Genomic DNA, 24962 nt, shown 5'->3' with positions numbered 1-24962 from the left:
AAAAACGATTTGGGGTATAGTATAATGTATTGAACTAACACTGAACTAAAACACACACACACACACACACACACACACATACATACATACATTTCCTACAACACCTTCACTCGTTTAATTCTCTTTACAATATACTCTCTGGCGTTTTCACTGACACTAGTACTTTATTCACCTGCCTTTTTATTTAATTTTTAATGAATTCCCTCAAAATTAACTTCTCCTTTTCACAATAACTTAATAAGAACATTGGAGTCCATCTTCCACATGTTTATCTGTTGTATCATTCACATTTTTTTTAGTATTATTATTCAGTATCAATATATTCCCCCCCCCCCCATCTTGCAGCACTCCCTATGTGTGTGTTGCAGGACGTTCATATGCAAATTAGTTCTTCTATTTGACGCAGCCATAATTTAGCAGCTCTAAAACTGGTACCATTTTCAGTCATCTTAATTTATTCTTTTATTTGACTTGCATTTTTTTTTTCATAAGATTTTACATGAGACTTTTTACAACATTATCTTTATTTGATACTCCGGGAGGAAAGGGAAGAGACGATTGATAAAGAAATAGTCCCTGGGCACAAGATTTATATACAGTGTAACGTGAATATAATGGGAGAATTAAAATGAACTCTACACAATATGTAATTACCATTATCCATCAGATGTGAGACTAAGAGCCGTATTAAATAAAAAATGGGGACCCAAAATCATTCGTCATATTAAATACGGATTTTAAAGCAGATTACTGTGTGTGTGTGTGGTTGGCATCATCCCAAAATATATTGGGACACAACCGTTGGGGAGGAATTTGGTGTCCCAACGAATGGGTTTCACTGTTATTTTCTTTTTTAAATATAATCGTAATGAAAGACATAATGTTCAATGGAAAATAGAACCAAAGAGCAGACCCAATGTAATAAAACTTAAAACTAGGATTATAATCGGTGTCGCCGCCTTTCTTCGTTATTTTATCTGAAGGAATATTACAATACCCATCTGCTTCGTCCTAATCACTTTCCATGGTAAACCTTCCTAATTAATCATGCATCTGCTGAAGTGTTCATGGGCGTGTGGGCTTGTGTTGTTGTTTTTTTTTGTTTTTTTACTGGCCAGGTGTCGTTTCGTATATCTTTTTTTTTTTTTTAGATTCTAAAGTTCAGATATTAGAAGAGATATGCTGCCTTTGGAGGAAAACAATGATAAGTGGGATTGTACTGTTGGGGGCCCATGATAAGAGAGCGTCGTGCAGATATGAGATCGTTTATAAGCAAGAAGATTTCATTTCGCTACACTCCCTCTTCATCTCTGGACCAGAACACAACGCCCTTGAGATGAACCCTGGCTTACTCCTCTTCGTTTTGGCTGTGAGTATCTTGGTGGTGTCAAATTAATGCTCCGTCGTACACTTATATTATGAACATCTTTTCGTTAAAGAGTATCATGACTTAAATTCTAAATGATTATTGACTACAATTATTTTTCCCAAGATGGTTCTCGATGTTACTTTACAACCGATTGAAATTTACTTTTTCCTAGATATTTCTCCTAATATATTTATTATAGTAAATGTTAGTACACGAATGATAATCAGAGACTTATTTATTAGACGGATGATGTTCTCATAAAGACCTGGCCCTATGTCTGGTATACAGCAAGTTAATGTACCAAGTGTCTCCTTCATCCTGCAGGTGGGGACGGTCTCTGCCCAGCAGCTGATCAGTCCTCCCTCGCGTGCTTGCCGGGAGCTGGTGAGTACCACTCGACTCTTATGTTAAACGATTAAAGAAAACTTAAATTGGATGAAAAAGTTTGAAAATAATCATGGCATCAAAAGGATAGAAACGCCGTCCCATACGACACTATTTGATAAAATTGGTATATAAATTTATAGCATTTTCTTGTACATGTTCTTGGTGTTGTTGTGTTTCAGGGAGCCATGAATAGTGGAGTCAACGACGGAACCTCTGTTCCCAAGTACAGCGCTGGCCAGGTGAGCCTCAGTCGGTGTTTCTACACCCTACACTTGGAACATAATGTTTTTACAGAAATTTAACAAGAAAAAGTTACTCGACATCCTGTTCTAGAATCCTTAGTTCCCAATTAATAAATTTATCAAGAACATTCTAGTATTTATAAGCATATTAAACACTGTACAGTACGTACTTATATTTTGCCCTGTTCCTTCCTCAACTTTTTTCATGAGGGTGAGATGGGATATTCAAACAGTATTGACGTGTTGGTCAATTATTTCCCATGAAAACTGGAATAATATGTGTTATTGTGAGGTTTATCATATTTATATTACAGCACATATGCAGTATATACAACTCTCATTATATGGTAAATTATTGTGCCTGTACTTCAGAGCTATCACTACTTTTATGTACATAATATGGGTATAAAAATAGTGTGAATTAATATTATTAGGAAATATATAATCTCGTAAAGTGTTTTCTTAAGTAACATTATTGCTGCAGACAATAAGGGTGACGGCTCAAGTACCGAACATGAAAAGTGGAGCATTTGAGTTCGACCTGTGTCCCAGGGCTGACGCTCAGGACGAGGACTGTCTTTTCAAGTAAGTTGTCTACAGATTCACAGCGTCCAGAGACTTCCCAGCTCACAGTTTATTTGCCTACATGTTACAACGTTCAGAGTCAATCAGTATCACAAACAACCACACTTAGTCTGTTGTATAAATTGAAGTTTCAATATATTTAAGTTACCCATGAAGGATAAATAAAAAGAGGAATTCTTTATTAAGTGTTGCTTCAAGGAAATTGTCTGTGTATCTTTGTGCTTAATCATTTATGCTCTTAGTATGTGAAAGTGAAATCGGACAGGAAGTTTGACGATTTGTATGTATGAGCCTTTGTGATTATATACCTATTATTATGTGGTGTTGAATAAGAGTTAAAGTATTAAGGTCTCCTTCAGGTACCCTCTGGAGCTGGCTGAAGGCGGTGGTCATCAGTTTAAGATAGAATCTGAGAATCCCGGCGGCCAGTACGAAGTATCACTGTTACTGCCCCAGGGTCTCACCTGTGAGACCTGCACCATTATGGTCGGTACCTGTCTACCTATTCGTAAATTTATATCAATCGATAAATCATTCTAATTATTGACCGACTATTCAACCTATGGATGTATGAGTATTTATATCACGCATATTTGCCCATTGTTATTCGTACTAAGAATGTTATTTCTATTGACATTATCATGATTGTGTAGTTGTCATAATTGTGAGAAATTTTCACTGTTTTTTCTATGATTAGTGAACCACAAGTTCAGGTTTTCTTCACAATTAAATAAGGCGTGTGTTGAACTTGTTGATCTTATACTCACACAGTGGACGCTGATCACCAAGCAGTGTGCCCAAGATCCCTCGTGTTCCTCCAACCAACGCACCGATCTCTGTGCTGACATCTCCATCACCGAAGAGAAGTAAGACTAAACCTCTGGCTGACGTTTACTCTCTCTCATGAAATTAACTAATAAAGATGAATAATTTTAATATTTATATATAGAAGTTGGATAATACTTGAAATCGTGAGGGAATTTTCAATTTTCATCAGTTTCTTCAAACAAATTTATATAAGGTAAATCAAATCTTTGATTTTCAATTTAATAGTATTGTGTTTCGTAAATAAAAATATTTTATTGAAGATTAAAGCAAATGGTGAACAGAATCACACTAAAAATGTTAAATTACACATAAAATATTGTCCGATATATCAATAGTCACTTATTGAAGGTAGGAACACGTGATATCCACAAAAAACATAGAATTAAGGGCATTATAACTCCATGTTAAATATTATCATGAGTATCCGGTAGATTTTTCTGTTTATGAATAAGAAAATCATTGATAATTATTAGGATTGTTTTCGTATTAAATCAATTGCCTATACTTTGTTATTACCACGTACTTGAGTGGGTTTCCAACCTCTTTCTCTCCACAAGGTAGCAGCTACCTCTGAACACTCATGATTAACCACTGTATTTGTTGCAGAACACGAAAGACAAGATTTTGGGGCATGATCAAGAAGATTCTCTTTGGATAAATCATCTTGAGAAGAAGAATGACAGTTTGCATCCATAATGACTCGCAATGGCCTGAAATACTCTTTTTCCTTATTCATGACGATTGGAGTTTATATAAAGTCATAATGAAGAAACTCTAACTTTATCACACACACACTGTTTAGTTTGGGCACTAATGATTTATATTTGAGATATTCTAAGCGATTGATATTACTATTATTATTATTATAATTATTATTATTATTATTATTAGTAGTAGTAGTAGTAGTAGTAGTAGTAGTAGTAGTTGTTGTATTAGGATACTTAATATTAAAGTAATAAAATGGTGGCGAAGGTGTGGCTATTGGGGGAGGCTGGAGGCCACGTTATGAAAAAAAAAGTAATAGTAGTAGTATTATAGCAGTAATTATAGTGACACATATGATAGTATTACAGTATTTTATAGTCTGCTGTTATATGATAATTATTGTTGCATGTAGTCAGTTAGTGTGTGACATAATAAAGATTTTGGCAGAGAAAAACTCATTCCATCTAACCACACATCAACACGAGATAAAACAGCCCATGATAGAAAAAAAAACACAATAAACATTGAAAAAAAGAATGATAATAATAACATAATTTCTTCGTGATATATAAAACAACTTTCAATGTGAGTGTTTTCCATGTAATACTAAAGAATATTGAGTGAATGCTGGTGTCTCCTCATGCAATCATCTCATTTTTTTTTTAGTTCACAGTAAATAAAGTTGTAAATCATTCTTCAATTCACAGTAAATAGTAAATAAACTTGTAAATCATTCCTCGGTTCATAGTAAATAAATTGCCAGTCAAGGTGTATTTTTACCGTGCTTCATCAGCGGGGTAATTGTTTTCCCCGTGTTCACCAGGTAAGTTCCGCGATCATAATAATCTCATTATAACTTTACAGCAAATTCCCAGAAAACTGTAATCAACGCTATTATCCAGTCAATTTTTTAAAGGAAGTAAAAAAAAGTAATGCTATCGATAAATGGCTTTCGATTTTGAGGAGTCTTTGAAATGCTTTAAACCTTATGTGTATAGAAGAAAAAGCTAGACAAAAAAACTTATTAGATCTTCTTCAATGTCAACATCAGATATATTGTCGATAGTTGCTGACATTTAGGTGTTTTAAATAAATTTCGGATGTCATAGAATCGAAACAGTCTCCTTGAGTGTCAAAATGTAAGCATAACCTAACTGGCCCCTCAGGACCGACTTGAAAATACGGAATCACTCGCTTCAAACTATCATCAACAGAATACAGTATTTATACAAAGAAAATAAATCCGGGATCATGGAATCTGCTCGTCATCTTTTAGTTCAGTAACAATGAATCAAGAGTGAATAAAAAGGTATAATGTACTGTACCTAAAACTATCTCAACCTAAGCTAATCCAACTTGAATAATAGAAATATAACTTAAAATGTACCTACATCTCCTCTTACCAATCTTTGACTTCACCTGATCTTACCATTCCTTCATAAGAACCTAGCCGAACCTTACGTACTCAAACCAAGAGAGAGGGAAAACTATGATACCCAGACTACCACCACAACCCCCAGCAGTTTGTAGCCCTGTTTATCATGTTGAGAGACCCTGTGGAAATTTGATAAGAGAAATAGGTGAGATTCGTGTATAGAGATGCCTAGGATGTTGTTCAAAAAATGTATTTGGAATTATCATCTTGTTTTCCCTTACTAAAGTCAGTTACTATTTCTCCCCTCTCATTTTTATTTCCCAATCCACGTGGTCCTGCTTCCAATGCTTCTTTCCCTTTACCAAGTTTTGCAGTAAAATCTTCCATTATAATCAGACATTCATTAAACTTCATGGTGGCTTTTTTTTGTTTTTAATCTTCATATTTTTGTTTTCTTAAACTTAATCCTCACTATCATTTGTTGGTACATAAACCTCTACTATTACCAAGTCCAAGGGTTTAGCATGAAATTTTACTAACAAAACTAATTAATGAGAATTTACCTACGCTAATTTTAGCTAAAGTATATTTATGGAGATATAACAATAGTTTTCACCAAGTGAGCAGGAAAATGTGAGGTAAAAACACGAGAAAGAAAAATTGGTAGCCTGACCTTACCTAACCTAACCTAATGTAAAACAAGACCAAATTATAAAATAAAATAAAAACTTTCCTTATTTAACTGGAGCATTGAGTGATTCTCTTACTTATTTGTGGGTGTTTTCATACAGAACCAGGCGTGCTTATCTGCTGCAAATGATAGCGACCAAGATTATCAGATTTAGCATTTATGTACTAAAATCTAGCACATACTAATCATAAAGTACTTATTTTCATATCTGGTACCAATTAAAGCAACTTTGTTGAAGCGTTATGGTGTAATTTTACGTTTTGTGTGGACGCGAGCTCAGACAGCGGGTCGGTTGTAAACACTAACCGACGACACACAGTGTCTCGACAAATTTTTCGGAGGAGTATTTACCATAAATAATTCATTTCTTAGCGTACAAAGCAAGTAGAGGTATCATTTTGTTGTAATATAATCAGTTTTTCATCGTGTTTTACCCCGCAATGTCTCCTATCCTTCATGCCCTACCCAATAAAGGTGATTTAAAATCGTAGACAGAAAAAAGGTACAAAATAAATAAAAATACTTATAGTTAAAATAAAAAGGTTTCGTGTCTTTTAAAATATTTACTATAATGATAAGAACATCTGTAGAAAAAATGAATGAAATCGAACAACTTCTGATGGTAGTGGTGGTCTTATGAATTAACCGGGGTTTTTTATTTTTATTTTTTTTTTATTTACAAGATCTTTGTTGCAGTAATCTAAACAGAGGAATACGAGAATATTATAAGATAAATATTTGGAATTGACGATGTAATATTGAAGTTCCAAAGGAAAAGAACTATTGAGTTTATCATTCGTGGTTTTCTTAAAATTTAGTACCATAGAATACGACATTTTAAAGGGGTAACACAAGTATTTTCTTATTGCATTGCAATAGTGGTATTAAAACAGCAAAAAGAACCTAACTTAATCGTGTCTTTGTACTCTACGCCTGGCAAATGCTATGATTTAGGCATGTAACCAGACAGGGCCGACACCAGCATATGATTTGAGCTCGGTCAATTTAGGATAGTAGCTGGGTTTCGAATTTCGTTATTGTATTGTTTGCAACCACATTACTTAACAAAGATAAGACGAATTTCTAATATGACACTTTCTGCGCTGACAATAAATAACGTATATATAGCGATTTAAAAAAAACACAACATCCCCTTGAAGAATTCTGATCTCTGCAATAGATAAACAATGAACTGAGGGGATTTTTTTTTACGGAGAATAGTCCACCCGGACTAGGGGGGCGAAAAAATAAGAGAAAAAGACTATATTAAGCTACACCACGAAGAAGCATTATAAGAAACGCAGGGCCCGTTCGTAATTTGTTTAATGTCTTGCATTGTGGGGAGGCGGTAGCCAATTAGCGACGACTGCCTGGCGTCATCGTTCGTATTTTTTTTTTTAATTTCTTGCACTGTGGGAAGGCGGAAGCTAATTAGCCACTACTCATTTTCCATTGACCAATCACAGCGATTTGGGGAGAAGGAGCCGCCTTCTCAATCAAATTCTACTTGGATTCAACGTGTCTACCTTACGTGCAGGGTGCTCTCTCGAGGAGTGGGAAACTATCAAGCGCTTCTACAAGGAAAACGAACAGTCGTTGGTTTTTTTTGAGAGACTATGGAGTGCTTTCGAGTGCCCTAGGTGTAATAGACAGTGTATTTATAGAGGAGACAGGCACCAGTGGTATTGCACTGGGGCCGTTAAACTACACGCTCACAGCCAGAGAGGAGCCAGACACGGCACATACTGACGTCGACGCCAGCTTTTAAGGTAAAAACGCGATCAACACTGAGGGGGATCCAAGGTCAAGATTTTCATAGTTTTTATGATTAGGTTAGGTTAGGTTAGGTCAGATTAGGTCCATCCCGCATCCCTGTCATGGGGGAGGGGGCTTAACTCGAAAACGGGCAGTTAGCACCAGAAACAAAGGTCAGATTCGTTCGTCACAAGACCCATAGGAAAACGTATTTTTTATGAAAAAATCGAAACCTGAGCTCATTTACTGGATGTTTGCCGAATATTTACCGAACAATAAACGACTGATAAGTGGTGAAAGATTTATTAAAATTTAAGTTAAAAAAAATATATTTTTTTCTCTTTAGTTACACATGTTTTAGCTCGTTCTCTCCATATCTTAGATGAAAGAAAACTGTAACCCTTGCTTTAGCGGCAAACTAATTTAATCGTATCCATGGTATTATTATTATTATTATTATTATTATTATTATTATTATTATTATTATTATTATTATTATTATTATTATTATTATTATTATTATTATTATTATTATTATTATTATTATTATTATTATTATTATTATTATTATTATTGTTATTGTTATTGTTATTGTTGGAAGAGACGGTTAATACCAAAAATAACTTATGGAATAGCACCAATTTTTCTGGAGATGTTAATTGTATGTATATAAGAAAATGGAAACGACAATGCACAGAACCTAACCTAATCTAATCTCTGGGCCTCCCATATGGTTGTAAAAACTTAAATGTATTGTTGTGAGCTGGTAAGGCATCTCTCACCCACCCCCTCACTCCCACCCTCCCACCCCACCCTCCACCCCACCCACCTCCGATCCGTTTGTGATTGTGATGTCACGCTGGTGAACTCTATTAAAGGATGAGTGACAAATAATTTACAGATTATTAAGAATCACACTTGACAATATTGCTAAGTGACTGAGGGGGAACTTTGTAAGTCCTTCATCATGTAACTCAGATTATAACGCGAGCTCCGTGTAACATAAGAAAATAAGAAAATAAGGAGTCTGCAATAGGCCGGTTGACCTGTGCATGGCAGCGCCTGTCGAGAGTTACTACCACTCTCTATCATCCATGAATCTATCTAGCCTCCTTTTGAAACTTTCCAGAGTTCCAGCACTTACTACAAAGTTGCTAAGCTTGTTCCACTCGTCCACCACCCTATTTGTGAACCAGTTTCTTCCTATCTCCCTCCTAAACCTAAACTTATCCAACTTGTAACGCGACTTTTGTCTTTGACTCTACCTTTATATTCGATTATTTTTCTGTATCATTTGCACTACAGATGTGATTGATAAGCTGATGTTACTTATGCTTGTAAATTCCCTAACTCTGGTCCTTTGAGCGTTATTGTAGACACCAGTGGTTGTTTGCCCGTCATTTTTCTGAAACTATTTTGACACAATCTACTGTCTGATATTTTTTCCCGCCAGTCTCACTTTCTTTAACCTCCAACCCAGCCGGATTAAGACCCTTAGAGGCCCTAAGCACTTAAAAGATTTTGGTGCCCCCCCCCCCCATATATATGTAATTCAAAATATAAACAATAATAAACCATAAAATAAAATTTTATTTTTCGAAATTAAACAAAATTTACAGTAAGATGGAAAATAATGTTTATTTTTGTATACGTCCACTTTATTTATAGTTGAAAAGTTTTCTCCTACTTTTTTTAATTGCTTCTATACTTCGTAGAGATAAGGCAGCCAGCCTACCTTGTTGCATAGTTGTTCTGATGGGATTTTTAATATACTTCAACTTAGAAAATGAACGCTCAGCTGAGCAATTTGTGACCATTAATGTTAAAAATATACAAAAGCCAATATCAACATTTGGAAAGGCACACTCAATATTGTCTTCTACAATCATTTTATAAAGTTCAGCATGACTGAATCTTGTTTTTACGGCTATGGAAAATTTCTGTGGTGCCCCCCTTCCCTTGATGCCCTAAGCACGTGCTTATTTTGCTTAATGGTTAATCCAGCCCGCCAGCCTCCTAGTGTGTGTGTGTGTCATCAATTCAGGCCACAGGAATTAAAAATGTAAATATTTTGGTAAGATGTGGATCGCAACAAAAAGAACACGACTTATTGTAAATATTAAAGGAGGCGAGATCATGGCCAATTTTAAGATCACTTTAAGTTGACTACTGGACTTGACGCTAAGGTAATATGTATGTTTTCACGTTCCATCAATTTAATTAATGGAAACCTTTTTTTTTACCAGAAACAGTGAACTTCTTTTCGTATTAAATAGCAAGGTTAACAGTTAGGTTTTATAAGTAGAATCATTTCGTCACATAAACGGGGTCTATAGGGCAATGAAATAAAATACATTTCTATTTACATTTACTGTTTTGTATCTCATTTATCTACAAATGTATAAATTTAACCTAGAAATATTCCAACGTTTCAACAAGCAAATGGATGTACAATACACAGAGTAAACACAACAGAGAGGCTGAATTTCTAACACCTGTCAAGGTACTGTACCAATTGTTTTTTATTAATTACATCTGACAAACAACCTTTGCTATATCATTACCTTGATTCCTGAAGACCCTTGACATTTTTATCACTCACACAATTAAAAATCCACAAACACAATTCATAATTTGAAAACGGCAAATATTTTATTTAATATGCATTTATTAACTAAGGAAATTATATGTTTGTCCCACTTGGGTATTCAGCCTCCCTGTTGGTGTGTTATAGCTGATTGTTACTGTGTCTGATGATGCACAAGGGTGTGCTGAGGAGCGGCCCACCGTCATTGTCATCAAGATTGGCAATGCTGTGAAATACTGATAAATGAAAATATACAGGTAGATTATTACGATTACCAGGAATGGTCAATAAGAAGGGACGAATTTTCTGTAGAAAATATATAATAGGTGAACATTCGCTCACGACCATTCCTAAAACTTGGTTTTCACAGAAACGGGGTTCAGTAGCGAAGCGACGCATGAATAGAGAAAAATACAATAATGACCACTTGCCCCAGAAGGTGGGAGACTGTACACGAGATTTTGATAAAGGTCTTATTTTTCATTCTAAGGATATTATTAAATTGAAACGACATAAGTAATATCAATATCATAATAAAACTATAAATATTGCAGAATGTGAGTATCAATATTTTTCAAAAGCTACATTTCCAACAGCACTCAATACATAAAATTACGATTAAATTTGGAAATTACAGTGACAAACTATGAATCAACATATACGTAAATAACTGATTTTAAACAAAAACCGTTTCTTTCACCATCAGTATCTATTGAACCTCTAATCCCATACACTCTCTTATATCCGATCGTTTGCGGATTATGATAGTTATGGCGCGTGCCGGCAAATGATGAATACTGTATGGACGAATAAGACCCAAGTTCCCTTGTGAGATGCGTGTATATAGCCACCAAATACCTCTAAAACACACACAAACTCACTTACAGTTCTACACACACACACACCACACTCACCACACACACACACACACACACACACACACACTACACACACACACACACACACACACACACACACACACACACACACACTACACACACACACACACACACACACACACACACACACACACACACACACACACACACACACACACACACACACACACACACACACACACACACACACACACACACACACCACACACACACTACACACACACACACACACACACACACACACACACACACACACACACACACACACACTACAAACACACACACTACACACACACACACACACACACACACACACACACACACACACACACACACACACACTACACACACACACACACACACACACACACACACACACACACACACACTACACACACACACACACACACACGTTAAACCTCAGGAACCATTAAGCACATAGAAACTAACTCAACTCTAATACACAAGAAAACACAGATATAGAAATTGATACAACCGTAATATACATTTATAAACACGTGCACATATTAAGCCAGCCACCATCAGAAATTGCAGATTACTAAAAAAAATATATATATTTGCCTTTAAAGGATAAATAAGATTATGCCACAAGCCTTTTAGATAAGATTTAGGAATTTGTTCAAGTTTATCAGTCAAGAAAAAAAGATATGCAGCAGCTGCCGTAATCCCAAAACCTATCGGAGTACACATGCTAACGCGCGCATACTCACATAAATAAACATGTAAATGTACACCTACAACATAGACGAGTTAAATCGTAAATAAATATCAAAATAAACATCATAGCGGGCAATAAATAAATAGACCATAACTAAAGTAAACAAATTCTTGTACACAAAATTAAATAAATAAATAAATAAATAAATAAATAAATAAATAAATAACAAATAAACAAAGGGCCACAAAACTTCCTGTATAATTAAAATATGAAAAGTTCAATGGATCTTGTACAAATTCAACATAAATATTGTATAAATTAGTGAATATGTTTCCTGTACAATGTGAAATCCAGACAGTGTATGAAATGCCTAGTTTATTCTATACAATGCCGAGGTGTGTGCTTAAGGCAAAGTATGAAATAAGCTTCGTTTTATTTGAGTCTGTAAAATACTTAGGGATTATATAAAATGTGTAAATGGACTTAGGCAAAGTATTAAAAGGATAAATGTAAATACACATTGTTGTTTATTAGCTAAATCAACAATGCCTGATACGAAACCTGTTTAAACACGTTTATACCCGTAACCTAACCTTACCTAAACTCACCTTAGCTTAGGTTTGGTTACGGGAATAAATACATATAAACACATCTCGTTTCACACACATTGCCTAAAACAAACACGACATTTTATAGAATGTCTGGATTTCACATTTTACCGGTAACAGATATAACAGTGACACATGTGACAAATAATGAATTTCAGATGCAGACCTATAACACATAAACTCGTAAACACAGACGGAAACACATAACTCTTACACAAACACTACAAGAAAAGAACATCAACTTATATACATATACACAACAACACACTGATTCATAAACAAACACATCAACAGATATGCAAATTATCTAATACCGATCCCACACTCGTATCCAAAAGCAACAAAATTACTTAACATTAGCTCGTGGAAATCAACTTTAACATACAGGTAATAACACTTATACAGGCACTGCAATAGAGTTCATTTTTTTGTTTTGTTTCATATACACAACGTCAGTCTGTATACAAAGACCATACAGAATCACACTTGCTCTTTCACAGTTATACTTCACATATACTGTAACTGGTCTATAACTCATTTCAGGCCTTAAAATGTATTTCTCACGTTCCTTTACATACTGAGCTGCTGTCTGTTACTTTTTAGAGACGGTGTTCTTTACAAAGTTTCTATCATGAGGTCCTTTACTATATTAATGTTAGTCTAATGTATATATATATGTCATAGTTCTCACGAGGACCACGAGCGATTTACGTCTTCACCGGGATTAGGATTGTCTTTTGGATATGACTTCAACGTTTACTCAAGTACATCTTTGTGGACGCAATGCTTTACTCGGTCTGCTCACTGTCATTATGTTATTATCACTATCATGAGTATCGTTTATTCTGTAAGTTTTTGTCCTGTAAACACACGCAAATTCCAAGAGTAAGTAACATCGATCTTTCTACTTCAGATTAGAGGAGATACCTACACACACATTACAACTTAAGTTATGTTAATATTTAACAAACAATATTACTTTAACAATAACTTATACAACAAAAATGTAATTTCAGGACAATTAAGAATAGCTAATGTTCAAAAGGTAGGTGCAGGGGTATTACAAAAATATTTATTAAGTTAATATAATATTCACAGTACAGATTATAGAGCAATTGAACTTCTTAGATTTTACAAGATTTAGGTTAGCTAACCACGGTGTGAGTCTCGGCTGTTGAGTGGTGTCTTTCAGTGTACGTCCGTAATGACAAGAAATTTTAGTTGAATTTTACCAGAAAAAGTATTGCAAATTCATTTGTGTCTTTCATTACATTGTCTTAGATAAATTACACAGTTAGTGATGGATCAGTGCGAACATTTTATAGAACTTTTTATTAAACTAGAAGCACATTTTTTTCTGGTTACCTCTTGCATGTCTGTTAATTATGCGACTCTATGACTGATATACTATGAATCGTTCATATACTTCCTACAACCCTCAGAGATAATCCTGAACTATAGCCTGAACTTCTATGTTTAACACCAAGAATTATACTATTTACTTCCTAAATGATCACATGTAGTTTAATGAAGAATGTTTTATACTTCATAAACCTTGACTCTTGTTATCGACTACAGGTACGAGAGCAACTCCTACTCGAGAACAACTCACTTAACCTCGACTTATTGGTGACATATTCTCTCTTAAAAGACTCTCTCGTTTATTCCAAAGATCACAACAGGAAAGAGCATAACGAGCGTAGTATAACTCTCAAAAACAGTCGGTATCTCGAATTGTTCTTGAAGATTTACAATGACACTTCTGACTGGGTACACTGAAATGCTCTCTTTATGATGAAACAACATGATATAAAGGTACTGTCATATTTCCTATAAGTAATACAATCACATCTTTGATTACAGAACATCTGAGTCGATCATTTAGAACAGATCATTTATTGTCTACTTATGAACAATCACCAACAATTCATCACTATACATATCGATTAAACTTTGCAATTTTCACCACTTTGCCACGACGGCATGACACAACAGTAATCACTCCTTATCCAAGTCCAACCATTCTTGGGCACCCAGGACTCCTTCACTGTTTTACTCTTTTTGATTTGTATGAGTACGTTGTGTTCATCTGTCTTTTCGAATTATGTAATTTTCTCGCTGTAAGATCATCTTTTTTAATTGAGTATTAAGTTTAAGTGTGTGTGTGTGTGTGTGTGTGTGTTGTAGGCAAATTGTCAATCGGGTATTTGGAAAAATGCCTCAGCATTTTTTTAAATATGTGAAATTTGTAAATAGGTGAGAATGTGTTAACTTCATTATTTTGTACCACAAAATAATAATACAGGAATGTTATGTGGACTGATATCCAAATAGCAAGATTTTTTTTCCAGGATAAATACTAAACTAATTCATAATTAAATTAGGATAAGCTAGGATAGGTTAGGTTAGGTTCAATGTGGAAAAATAATTCAAGTTTTCACAGATCTCAACTGAATAATCTAATGTAACAAAACCTAACCTAACCAAACTTACCCACACTACAGCATATCCATGACATATTTCATGAAATAGACAATTTTCCCAGATACAGTAAATTACATTTTGCCAGAACAGTTTACAAAAGCCTGATTTGTCAATTTGCTTATAACATAAAACACATAAATAGTGAATGTTTACTATGGTGTACAGTATTTGTATCTTAAGAGTCATATATATATATATATATATATATATATATATATATATATATATATATATATATATATATATATATATATATATATATATATATATATATTCCGGTAACAGTATTTATAGGATTTATAGGATTGTAATCTATTTAGGTATCTATAGATCTGATGATGTTCAAATACATTGTCGAAAGATTGCTGAATCTATATAGCTGTTTTTCACATTTCATACACACAAGACATCAGTGATAGCTCCTATGGGTGTTAAAATAATGAAAATTAAATAATAAAATGATTATACAATTTAAAAGCTATGAAAATTTGTTTGCTTAAATTAAATTTTAAATATATATATTTTTCAAACAAAGATTTATTAATACACAGATTCATAATATCAATTAAATGGCTTATAAGCTAAAAAAGTTCAATGTATTTTATCATTGAAAATTGAACCAACCTATAAGCATTAAAAGTTGACTAATAACTTATTTTACAACATTGAAATGAAACATAGAGTGAAACACGTGCACGAAATACTACTTGTCACGTCATACTGACATGAAGGACACGACATAAAATTATAACATCAGCTCTAGTTCCGCAGCCGACGATTAGTATGGCGCATGTCTACCTGTGACAACACTTGTAGTGTAACATCGCTAATGACACAGGAAACCATAGGATGAAAGCTTATCTTGCTTAATGAGAGCACAGGACGGGATGCATGGACAGATATAATTAGTTCATCTGTGAAATACTAGAATGGCGGGTACACCACTACCTGGGAGCCTAGACAGGGAAAAATATATCCAGTGAAAGCTCAAACAGGAAATAAATGTGATTCCTCGTGTTGTTTGTACAAAATGCATCTCTATAATGGATGGAAGGCAACACTATGTTACATCATCACCTTTAATACCTAATGGAGCTTCAGGGATAATAAAAATATATTAAAAAGGCAAGTCCAACTTCCACACGGAGATGGGTCGTCTAAACGCAGTCATTTGGTCCATCTCCTTCCCACCGACTATGTACATGGCGCTCGGGGACTGAGATTTGTAAGATGGTTCTTCCTTGATGAAGGGATTAATTCGAGGTGCCGGCGGCTCTCTGGAATCCTCTGAGTGCCTCTGTGAATTTTGGCCCGACGATTCACCTGAATTTCGTACGTGACTAGATGAAAAAGTGACTTTGGCAGTGGAGGTTGGCTTATGTGTAGAGGTTCCGTTAGTCCCAGCTGGGTGATCCGTTGTGCGAGTCTTGTTAAAGCGTGCAGTTTGGTTGTCAAAAGTAACAAAATCTTCAAGGGTTGCTAGAGTAAGGTCAAGTGGAGTTCGCCTCTCCATCTCAACACCGAGTCCAATACCGGAATCTGGCGGTGTCCGCAACAGCTCTGCAAATTCCTTGTGTCGAATACTTTCTAAATCCAGAGCTCTAGTTGTCCAATAATCTTGACTTAACAGCCCCCCCGAGTCTCTGCCAGGATCAAATCCTACATAGTTTGGGTTAGCAAAACTACTAACTCCACTCATGTTGTAGTTACTGGTGCTATGAAGGTTCGTATTACTACTGAGATTGCTATCAGTGGTGCAAGAAAAAGACATAAGGTTCTCACTAATACTAGTATCAGCAGATTGAATAGTATCGTCATGATTGAAGGCTAATCGGCCCTTGATCCCAGCTACTAGGTCACTGGAGTCGTCCTCTAAACTAGCTTCAGTTGACCCTTCAGCAGGCATGACAGTGATGACTTTGACGTGGTTGACAGGCATCTGGGAAGACTCAGTGTTATCTTCCTCACTGTCTTTTATATCTCCAAAGTTTGGCACTGAAACTATGTCTCTTGTCATACCACTTTTATCTCCGTTTGATTTTCCATTTTTATCCTTATTCATAACATGAATACTCTGAGATTTCACAATCTTACTACCCAAACTATCACAAGTACTAGCTAGTGATTCTTCTACTATACTTTCTGTACTGTCATTACTAAGCATGCTGTAGCTATAATATCGACCCAAGTGGGACAAATTTAACTGAGAAAATTTGGATATTGACAATTTTAACTGTGCAGTGGGAGCGTTAGAACAGTTCCTTTGGATAAGCGATCGAAGACGACTCGGATCTAGATCGTCGTCGTTATCTGCATCTACACATTCCTTACAAGCACATCCACTTCCCTCATACATTCCCCCGGGTTTGCCCCCACTACTCTTGGAGGCACCCCCTGAGTTGAGAGAGTCATCTGGGTGGACTTTTCTAGTGCGGTATGAGTCGTGACTATGAGAACTGCTATAACCGCTACTGCTGTGGCTGCTGCTACTTGCAGCCGAGGAGGATCCCAGGCGTGAGGAGGGTGTGTGGAAGCGCGGGCCCTTGATGTGGTGCGATGGTGCCACGAAGGCGCAGAACTGAGATCTCGGTTGAGGTCTGATACCTGAAGATACGAGGCGCTCCCAGGTGCTGGTGGCTGTGGAAGAAATATCCCATCATCTCAAAGCCTATTATGGGTAGTAAGCTGGAATACATTTATATTTTAATGCACATCACCTTCGTAAACTTACATCAGATATCTTATCATTACCACATCTGAGGATAATGCAAATTATTGTTACGCTAAATTGATCCGTTACATCAAGAATTATAGGTTTCGTTACTAAATATTACAGGTCTGAATCTACAAACTTTTTATACACATTCTTAAAGACACAAAGAACTATAGATACTAACTATTGATGATGTCAAGATTTTTTACTATTCACAAGTGGTTGACTGAAGCAAAGAAATGCAAATAAAACTTGCTGTCATAATCTACCAATAAATTAGGATAAAATTGCAGGTACACTGCTTATGGTATCATGAACTAAATGTTAATGACGTCATGATGGCAATATTTTGTAATTCTCCAAAGTGATGGTGCCGTTAAGATCTACAGTTAGTATTGTAGAGGTCAACTCCTATTACTTCTAACTACTAATAATGTAATAGATATAATTTATTCATAAACTATCTCAAATAATCCCTCCACTACTGGACGCCACTTTGAATATTTTATTTCGTTAACGCCAGACGATTATATTCAGTAGAGACACCTCGTACCCAAGGGGTTAATTGGTGGTGGTGTTAAGAAACTACCACTACTTACTTTTGGTGGCGTCAGCAACATCTACTACTAACTGCTGGGGGTGTCAAGAAACTACCGTTTGTTTCATTAACATCTGTGGTATGTGTAATTAATAACTCCAGGTGCAACACGATTCTCTCAATAATATGTCAAGAGATAATAAACATCTACTACCTATATTAACCTGTCATGATGTCAAGAACAACACGTGATAATATACTTTAAGAATTCTAAGTGACTGGTGATATATGATATACATTTAATGTACAATACACTAAACTAAAAGTAGTAGGCCTAGAACTTCCCTGAAGACTGAAACCGCGACGCTTGCGTCTAACTTACCGAAGTGGAACCTCCAGAGGTCGTTGAGCATCTCGCCCTGCCGCTCACCGCCGAACACAATCATGCAGGAGTGAAGCTTGGCGGCCACGTGAGAGTGAAGATAGCCGGGGTTAGGCCGGGCCCTGACCTGTGTCCACGTCCGACTAGCTGTAAAGTACATAACATTACTAGTTCACAAACTGTGTGCCTTCATCTGTGTGCAATGTAACACTTACAGGATTGCTTCATGTTGTATTTATTCGCACGTTTCTGTCTAGTTACATTATTTAATGGCTCCCAACCTTTCTCAGGAGAGGGACCACTACAGCTGATTCAGAGAATTGAATAAACAAACTGTCTAAATCAAGATTTATTAAAATACTGCTAAAAAAACATTCATCAAGTTAATATAATACATGAAAAAATATGAATGGAGGAAACTGTATGCCCAATGGCCTGCCCTATACTGTACTCGGGAGCACTGTTTACACCCAACTCTATCACTCATATATTTGTCCAACCTATATTTGAAGTTTCCCAGCGAATTCCACTTAAAAATGATATTTGGCAACTTGTTCCACTCATCCAAAACTTTATTTCCAAACCAGTGTTTACCTAATTTCCTCCTAAATGTAAATTTGTCTCATTTAAAACCATTGCTTCAAGTTCATTCAAGATTTGATATAGTTTAAGTGATCTTAGCTATGTCACATTTATTTAACATCGCTGCTCCTGTTACTAACATTCCTAAATATGAACCCTCGTACTTTGATATTTTTTTTTTGTGCATAACCGCATTGTTGTCTAGGTTTTTGATCCCTACTTATCATTGCCTCTAAAATCGTAACTCCATTTCATATTCTAAAATTTTATCTATATCTACGTTGTTCACCTGATAGTTTGTTCCACTGTTGCCATTTTTCCACATTAAATTAGATATGCCATTTTCTCCGTCCAATAAAAGTTTGTTATTCCTATACGAACCTGGATTCAAACTAACTTCACGAAGGACTCCAGGCTGAAACAACGTATAGTTACTTCACACTAAAAATCTGTTTCCATATTTGTCACTAACTCTTCAATAATCTGTTCACAATCGGTAAGACTAACTAATCACCACCTTACTTCACTGATATTAGGAGTCATTAGCTCACTCTAATTCCCCTTTTGATGGGTTGTCGACCATGAGTGTTCTTCACCACACTATATCAAAAAATACCTAATATATTATAAGTTAGGCCCGTTATGGTGGCCTGGGAGGAAATGGTTAGCCGATATAACGAATTGACATCGATTGGTTACTGGCAGCCATAGGATAACCTTTTATGCGGCAGGATAATCGGATCTCACCCAGCGGGAATGATAAAGGTTATTTTGAAGCCTATGTGTTGTAAGTTATAGCCAAATCTACATATTCAAACCCAATGTTAATTACACATTATATGGTTGATATAATAAAGTTTCTAGATAGGGTGTCCAAGAGATATAGCACTATAACACTTGATGGGGAGGTATATTAATAAAACGAGCTAAGTCTATTATCATAAGTTCGTATTAGCGTCACTCTCCACCCCCTTCAAGTGCTGTAGTGCCGTGTCCTTTGCAACTACGGGGGTCAACATCTAGACTGTTATCCTCCATCGACATTTTTAACCTCTGTTGCAATATTCTTAGCTTCCTTCAGCAGTTTTATGTTCACTTGTCAGTCTAATCTGTCACCACCAATGTAAGAGTCCTCTGAAACCGTCTTCTCCAGTCTGAAACTTGACAACATAAGTATCAGTCGCCTCCCAGTTGTCAATCTCCCTTAGTTATCTAAATCTCTCTCTCAGCAGTCTGTCCCTCAATTCATCAATTTATTTTATTTAAGCCCCCCAGGCCAGTCTAAGCCTCTTCCACAACAGTCAAGGCCTCCCCTTCTCCCCTCCAACAGTCACTCCCCCCTCCAACAGTCAAAACCTCCCCTCCTCCCCTCCAACAGTCAGAGCCTCCTCCTCCCTCCAACAGTCAGAGCCTCCCTCCTCCTCCCTCCTCCAACAGTCAGAGCCTCCAACAGTCAGAGCCTCCTCCTCCCCTCCAACAGTCAACACCCCCTCCTCCCCAACAGTCAAAGCCTCCTTCCTCCCCTCCAACAGTCAACGCCTCCTTCACTGATCCAAGTCGCTATCACCAGTGTGTCTCACCTGTGTCGTAGCGCCAGAAATCGTTCCGTTCCTGGAGGTCGGTCATGCCGCCATAGACCCACATCTGTTGGTCATGCATGACGGCAGAGTGGGCGTGGCGTGGCGCCGGCTGCTCTCCTCGCGATGATAGCTGCGTCCATGTCTCCTCCTCTGTAAGTGGCACAGTAATGTAAGCTGCTGACTCATTCACCCCGTGATGCTCTAACTCACAGTCGTGATTTAAATATTAATGGAATAAATTATATAAGATTTCGGTGATCAAACGTTTGTATACAAAGCTGTTTTCTGATGTGGATGAATTATGTAATTATGAAAGAAATTTAATGATTCATTTATTCAGAAACTAATTATAGTTAATCGTGGATTACTCACACTGGCTCGCAACATGATTGGGATACTGTACCACATGTGGTGACTGGCTTGACTGTAAGGCAAGCCAGTCACCCCCATGTATTGTGTTAAATATATTTTGACATAAGGTTTCATACAGCTGTGTAGTTTTGGAGACTGACATAGTAGTGGTGTCAACTGTACCGTGATGTGACCAAAAGCAGTGTTGTAACTAAAGACATACAGTGACACACAAAGTACGTTATTGGTCCTTTACCTTGCATCAGTCTCTCTAAAAAGTGTTGTTGTGACTCCTAAAGAGATACCAATCAAAGGGTTGGCGACTAGGGCCCTCCACACCAAACGTTTTCAGCCAGTCTTTAACAATTATTCCACATTTTACTTGATCAAAATGAAGTTTACTCGTATAATAATTGGACACCGATGAAAGCTATTGGCAGCTCTTCACTAAAGGTAACCAATATAGATAAAGGGAACTATTTTATTGTTCTTCGTGTTTTTATATTCATTTTGTCTCGATTTTGTGGCAGATACTCAAACTACAAAATTTCAGAATGTATGGAACGCCTTAACACAGGTTTTATCTTTGCCAGAAATCTTTATATGATCCAGAATTTTGATAACCTATGGCCAAATGATGCACTTATTAAAATAATCAGTGTGTGTGTAAGTGGTTCCCATAAACCAAACGACCCATTTGATGCACTGTGGATAGAGCACTAAGGCTTCGATACACAGAGAGACAACGTGGCCAGTACTGCACTCCACCACTTGTTACTTCCCAACAGTAAAATTAGAAACTCATTCGACAGCTGCTCAGGAGGCCAAACAACCTTCGAACAGTGAAGCCATGAGTTGTAAAATAAACTTTGCTTTTGAGGGAGATAATTTTTTTTATTATGTACAGTACTTTTGAAGCGGTTTGGTTATATTTCAAAGCTGCAAGTAATTACGGCCTATGCTTAAGATCTCCATTTCTTTCAAAACCGAGGTAAAAATACCATCCTCATTACATAGATGCCATACAACAAACAACCAATTACAGTTTAATGAGCATGGCGTCTTTATCTTATACTGTGTAGTTCTTTCCACTCCACAATCCTCTTCCATCTGCACCGCTACATCTTTCCCCGTTCTTTCTCGGTCACTTTTCACTATGTCGTTCTACTTTGTTCTTAGCAACTCTTTCCTTGTAATATCCTCCATCTCCATATCAGCTCCATGTTGCTGCCTTAACACGTACCAATTGAGAAGCATTGTCTACCTTCACCCCATATCTACTGGTCTGGGTCTAAATTTCACGCCATTTGTACATAATTATTAAGGAAATAACTCTAAAACAATTGATTCCCTGCTGTTTTTGTTATTGTTTTGTATTAATTAAAAAACATGTCGAAACGGCATCGATTTACGTTAGATAAATATTGGAAAATTCAAGAAAGAGTGTCAAAATGCTATCGATTCAATAATGCTCATTTGACACCTCAGGTCGCGTTGCTAACTGGGTATCGACCATATTTTAAAACACTTTTCCGACATGTAAACACACTCTTACGTGTTTCAATACTTTATCACCATAGTTACAGCTGTGGTCGATGTTTCGTAAAAAAAAAAATACAAGTATCAAGCCTTGAAGGATATCAGTGGCGTCATGAAGACATAAAAAGAAACTGGGCGATCCTCACTAAACAAAGAGACTAGGTCAAGTAGAGGCTGTCCCAGAATGGGTCAAGAGACTTCTCAGGAGCTGCGTCATTCCTTATTAAGCCTAACATTAAGAACCTGGGAAACTGTTTTACCCACTTCGGGTCGCCGACACCTGGGAAGGTACAGCAATCGGCTTCGTCCAAACTTCACTCGTAGTCCACTAGTGTGTAATTGAGTGTAAATAATCACCAAGAATCAAAATAATGTTCATACTCGTGTGTATTTTAGGCATTATTACTAACATTACGTCATTTAAGTCTTGAGGCAAAGTTACAAATAATGTCCCTAATTTAACACTTCCTTAAGCTACTCGAATGAATTTTTAACACACTCTGAAATGGCAAACTCTCATATCCATAAAAAAGAGCTCCAATAACTGCTCACTCATTCAGTCCTCCTTATACTTTTAATGTTCAGACTCTTCCCTTCCTGGCCACTTACTTCCACTCTCCCGTGTCCGTGCTTTAGAACCCCGGACTTTTAATTCATAGCCTTCAAGTCTCTTCTATTCAGTAACATTACATTGAGATAACTTTTCCCTTTCGAACACCATAACTTTACTCTTTCCAGCACTATCTGTAATATTCTTCCATGGACCCCCAACACAAGAGATTTTCGTTCACTCCAATTCTTCCTGAAAATCGGTTATCAAGCGTAGCATCATCAATACACTCAAGATGTATCAATACCAACACTAATTAACTATATCTCACTTCATATTTTCTCACCTATATATTCTTTCGTATTATACATTGTTCCAACCATAAAAAAACCCAATGAATAACCACGGCAACAACACAGGTCACTGACACGCTCTCACGATTATTTCAGTACTCATACCATCCATTTACTTTCACACGTATTTCTTGACAGCCTCTATAAACTTCTGCACACCTATACAAGATAAGTAATTTTGTTTTTTCCCCATTCATTCCACCATGTCTTTCCTACCTTTAATAATTTCACTTACCATAAATTTTGACTTAGAAAATTCTTAAATGCTTTATCGTCTGCCTTATTTCCTTTGTTATTTTGTTTGTTCTTCTATTTTCTCCCAATCTTTATTCGGTCTTAGATATGCCTTATTATCTCGTCCTTCTCTCCTCATCAGATCTCTTTAAAATATTCTCCATCTCACCTTAAATTTTGTAATCTCTCATCAACACCTTCCTCAGTCTTGGGTGAAGTTTTCATTCATTCCCTTAAAAGCTTAGTTCACTCTTTTTATCACCCATTCTTTCTTTACAAGTTTTTTTTAATCTCTAATTCAAAACTGTATACTTCTCATCACACTCAGGTCATCACACTTAGGTCATCATACTTAGGTCATCACACTCAGGTCATATATTTTCATTATACTTTGTCTTACGTACAACCACTGTAGAGTTTATATATCAACAGAACAAGTAATTATTCTTTCACACCGTTTTTTAAGTGTTTACTGCCCACAGCCTCAGTCAAAGTAGACCAGACATAACATTCATTCATTGCATATAAAATTATCATTACTTTTCCTATTCGTTTCACACTTACTGGAAACATCTAGCACAACTGCCACCTTAAGTTTCTAATCCACGCCACTCATGTTCGACTCTTCCACTTATACCACCCCACAATCCCGGCCTCCACTTACACCACCCCACACCCCGGACCCCACTTACACCACCCCACACCCCGGACCCCACTTACACCACCCCACACCCCGGACCCCACTTTCACCACCCCACACCCCGGACCCCACTTACACCACCCCACACCCTGGCTTAACTATAGTTTTATCTTATTTAAGACGCGGAGGAAGAGTTCGCATCTTAACATAAAAAGATTTAACACCCATTAGGTCAAATATTGTGGACGTATTCTTGCTAAATACGATACAGTGCAGTGTCAGTGAAGGGTGAATTGACAATTTTCT

The 24962-nt window shown here is 36.4% G+C and overlaps 2 protein-coding genes across 3 annotated transcripts in view; one reads left to right on the top strand and one right to left on the bottom strand.

Moving 5' to 3' along the window:
* Positions 1-1201: 1201 nt before the first annotated feature.
* LOC121871320 lies at positions 1202-4570 on the top strand. The gene is made up of 7 exons (XM_042373540.1): positions 1202-1369; positions 1694-1753; positions 1936-1995; positions 2483-2583; positions 2943-3069; positions 3355-3449; positions 4018-4570. Exons 1-7 carry the CDS (start codon positions 1202-1204, stop codon positions 4067-4069), a joined length of 663 nt encoding a protein of 220 aa, XP_042229474.1. The 3' UTR covers positions 4070-4570.
* A 10903-nt stretch (positions 4571-15473) lies between these two features.
* The window catches only part of LOC121871468 (tip elongation aberrant protein 1-like), a 77994-nt gene continuing 68505 nt past the window's right edge, over positions 15474-24962 (bottom strand). For both annotated transcript variants that reach the window (XM_042373813.1, XM_042373811.1), the window contains exons 6-8: positions 20990-21139; positions 18828-18974; positions 15474-17831 (exon numbers count right to left, since the gene is read on the bottom strand). In XM_042373813.1, coding sequence (XP_042229747.1) covers positions 16312-17831; positions 18828-18974; positions 20990-21139 — 1817 coding nt within the window. In that variant the 3' untranslated portion in view covers positions 15474-16311. The remainder of the gene's footprint in view (positions 17832-18827; positions 18975-20989; positions 21140-24962) is intronic.

The sequence above is a fragment of the Homarus americanus genome, unplaced genomic scaffold (genome assembly GCF_018991925.1).
Source record: "Homarus americanus isolate GMGI-L3 unplaced genomic scaffold, GMGI_Hamer_2.0 scaffold45698, whole genome shotgun sequence".
In the NCBI taxonomy this organism is placed as follows: domain Eukaryota; kingdom Metazoa; phylum Arthropoda; class Malacostraca; order Decapoda; family Nephropidae; genus Homarus; species Homarus americanus.
Note: the sequence above shows the minus strand (reverse complement) of the source record. Positions and strands in the feature narration are given on the sequence as shown.

What these genes read in the sequence shown, in the direction of transcription:
- LOC121871320 (XM_042373540.1), top strand. Translation starts at nt 1,202, where the DNA reads ATGATAAGTGGGATTGTACTGTTGGGGGCCCATGATAAGAGAGCGTCG. An exon ending in CCAAGTACAGCGCTGGCCAG is followed by an intron (nt 1,996 to 2,482) that starts GTGAGCCTCAGT and finishes TTATTGCTGCAG; the next exon opens with ACAATAAGGGTGACGGCTCA. An exon ending in GTGAGACCTGCACCATTATG is followed by an intron (nt 3,070 to 3,354) that starts GTCGGTACCTGT and finishes ATACTCACACAG; the next exon opens with TGGACGCTGATCACCAAGCA.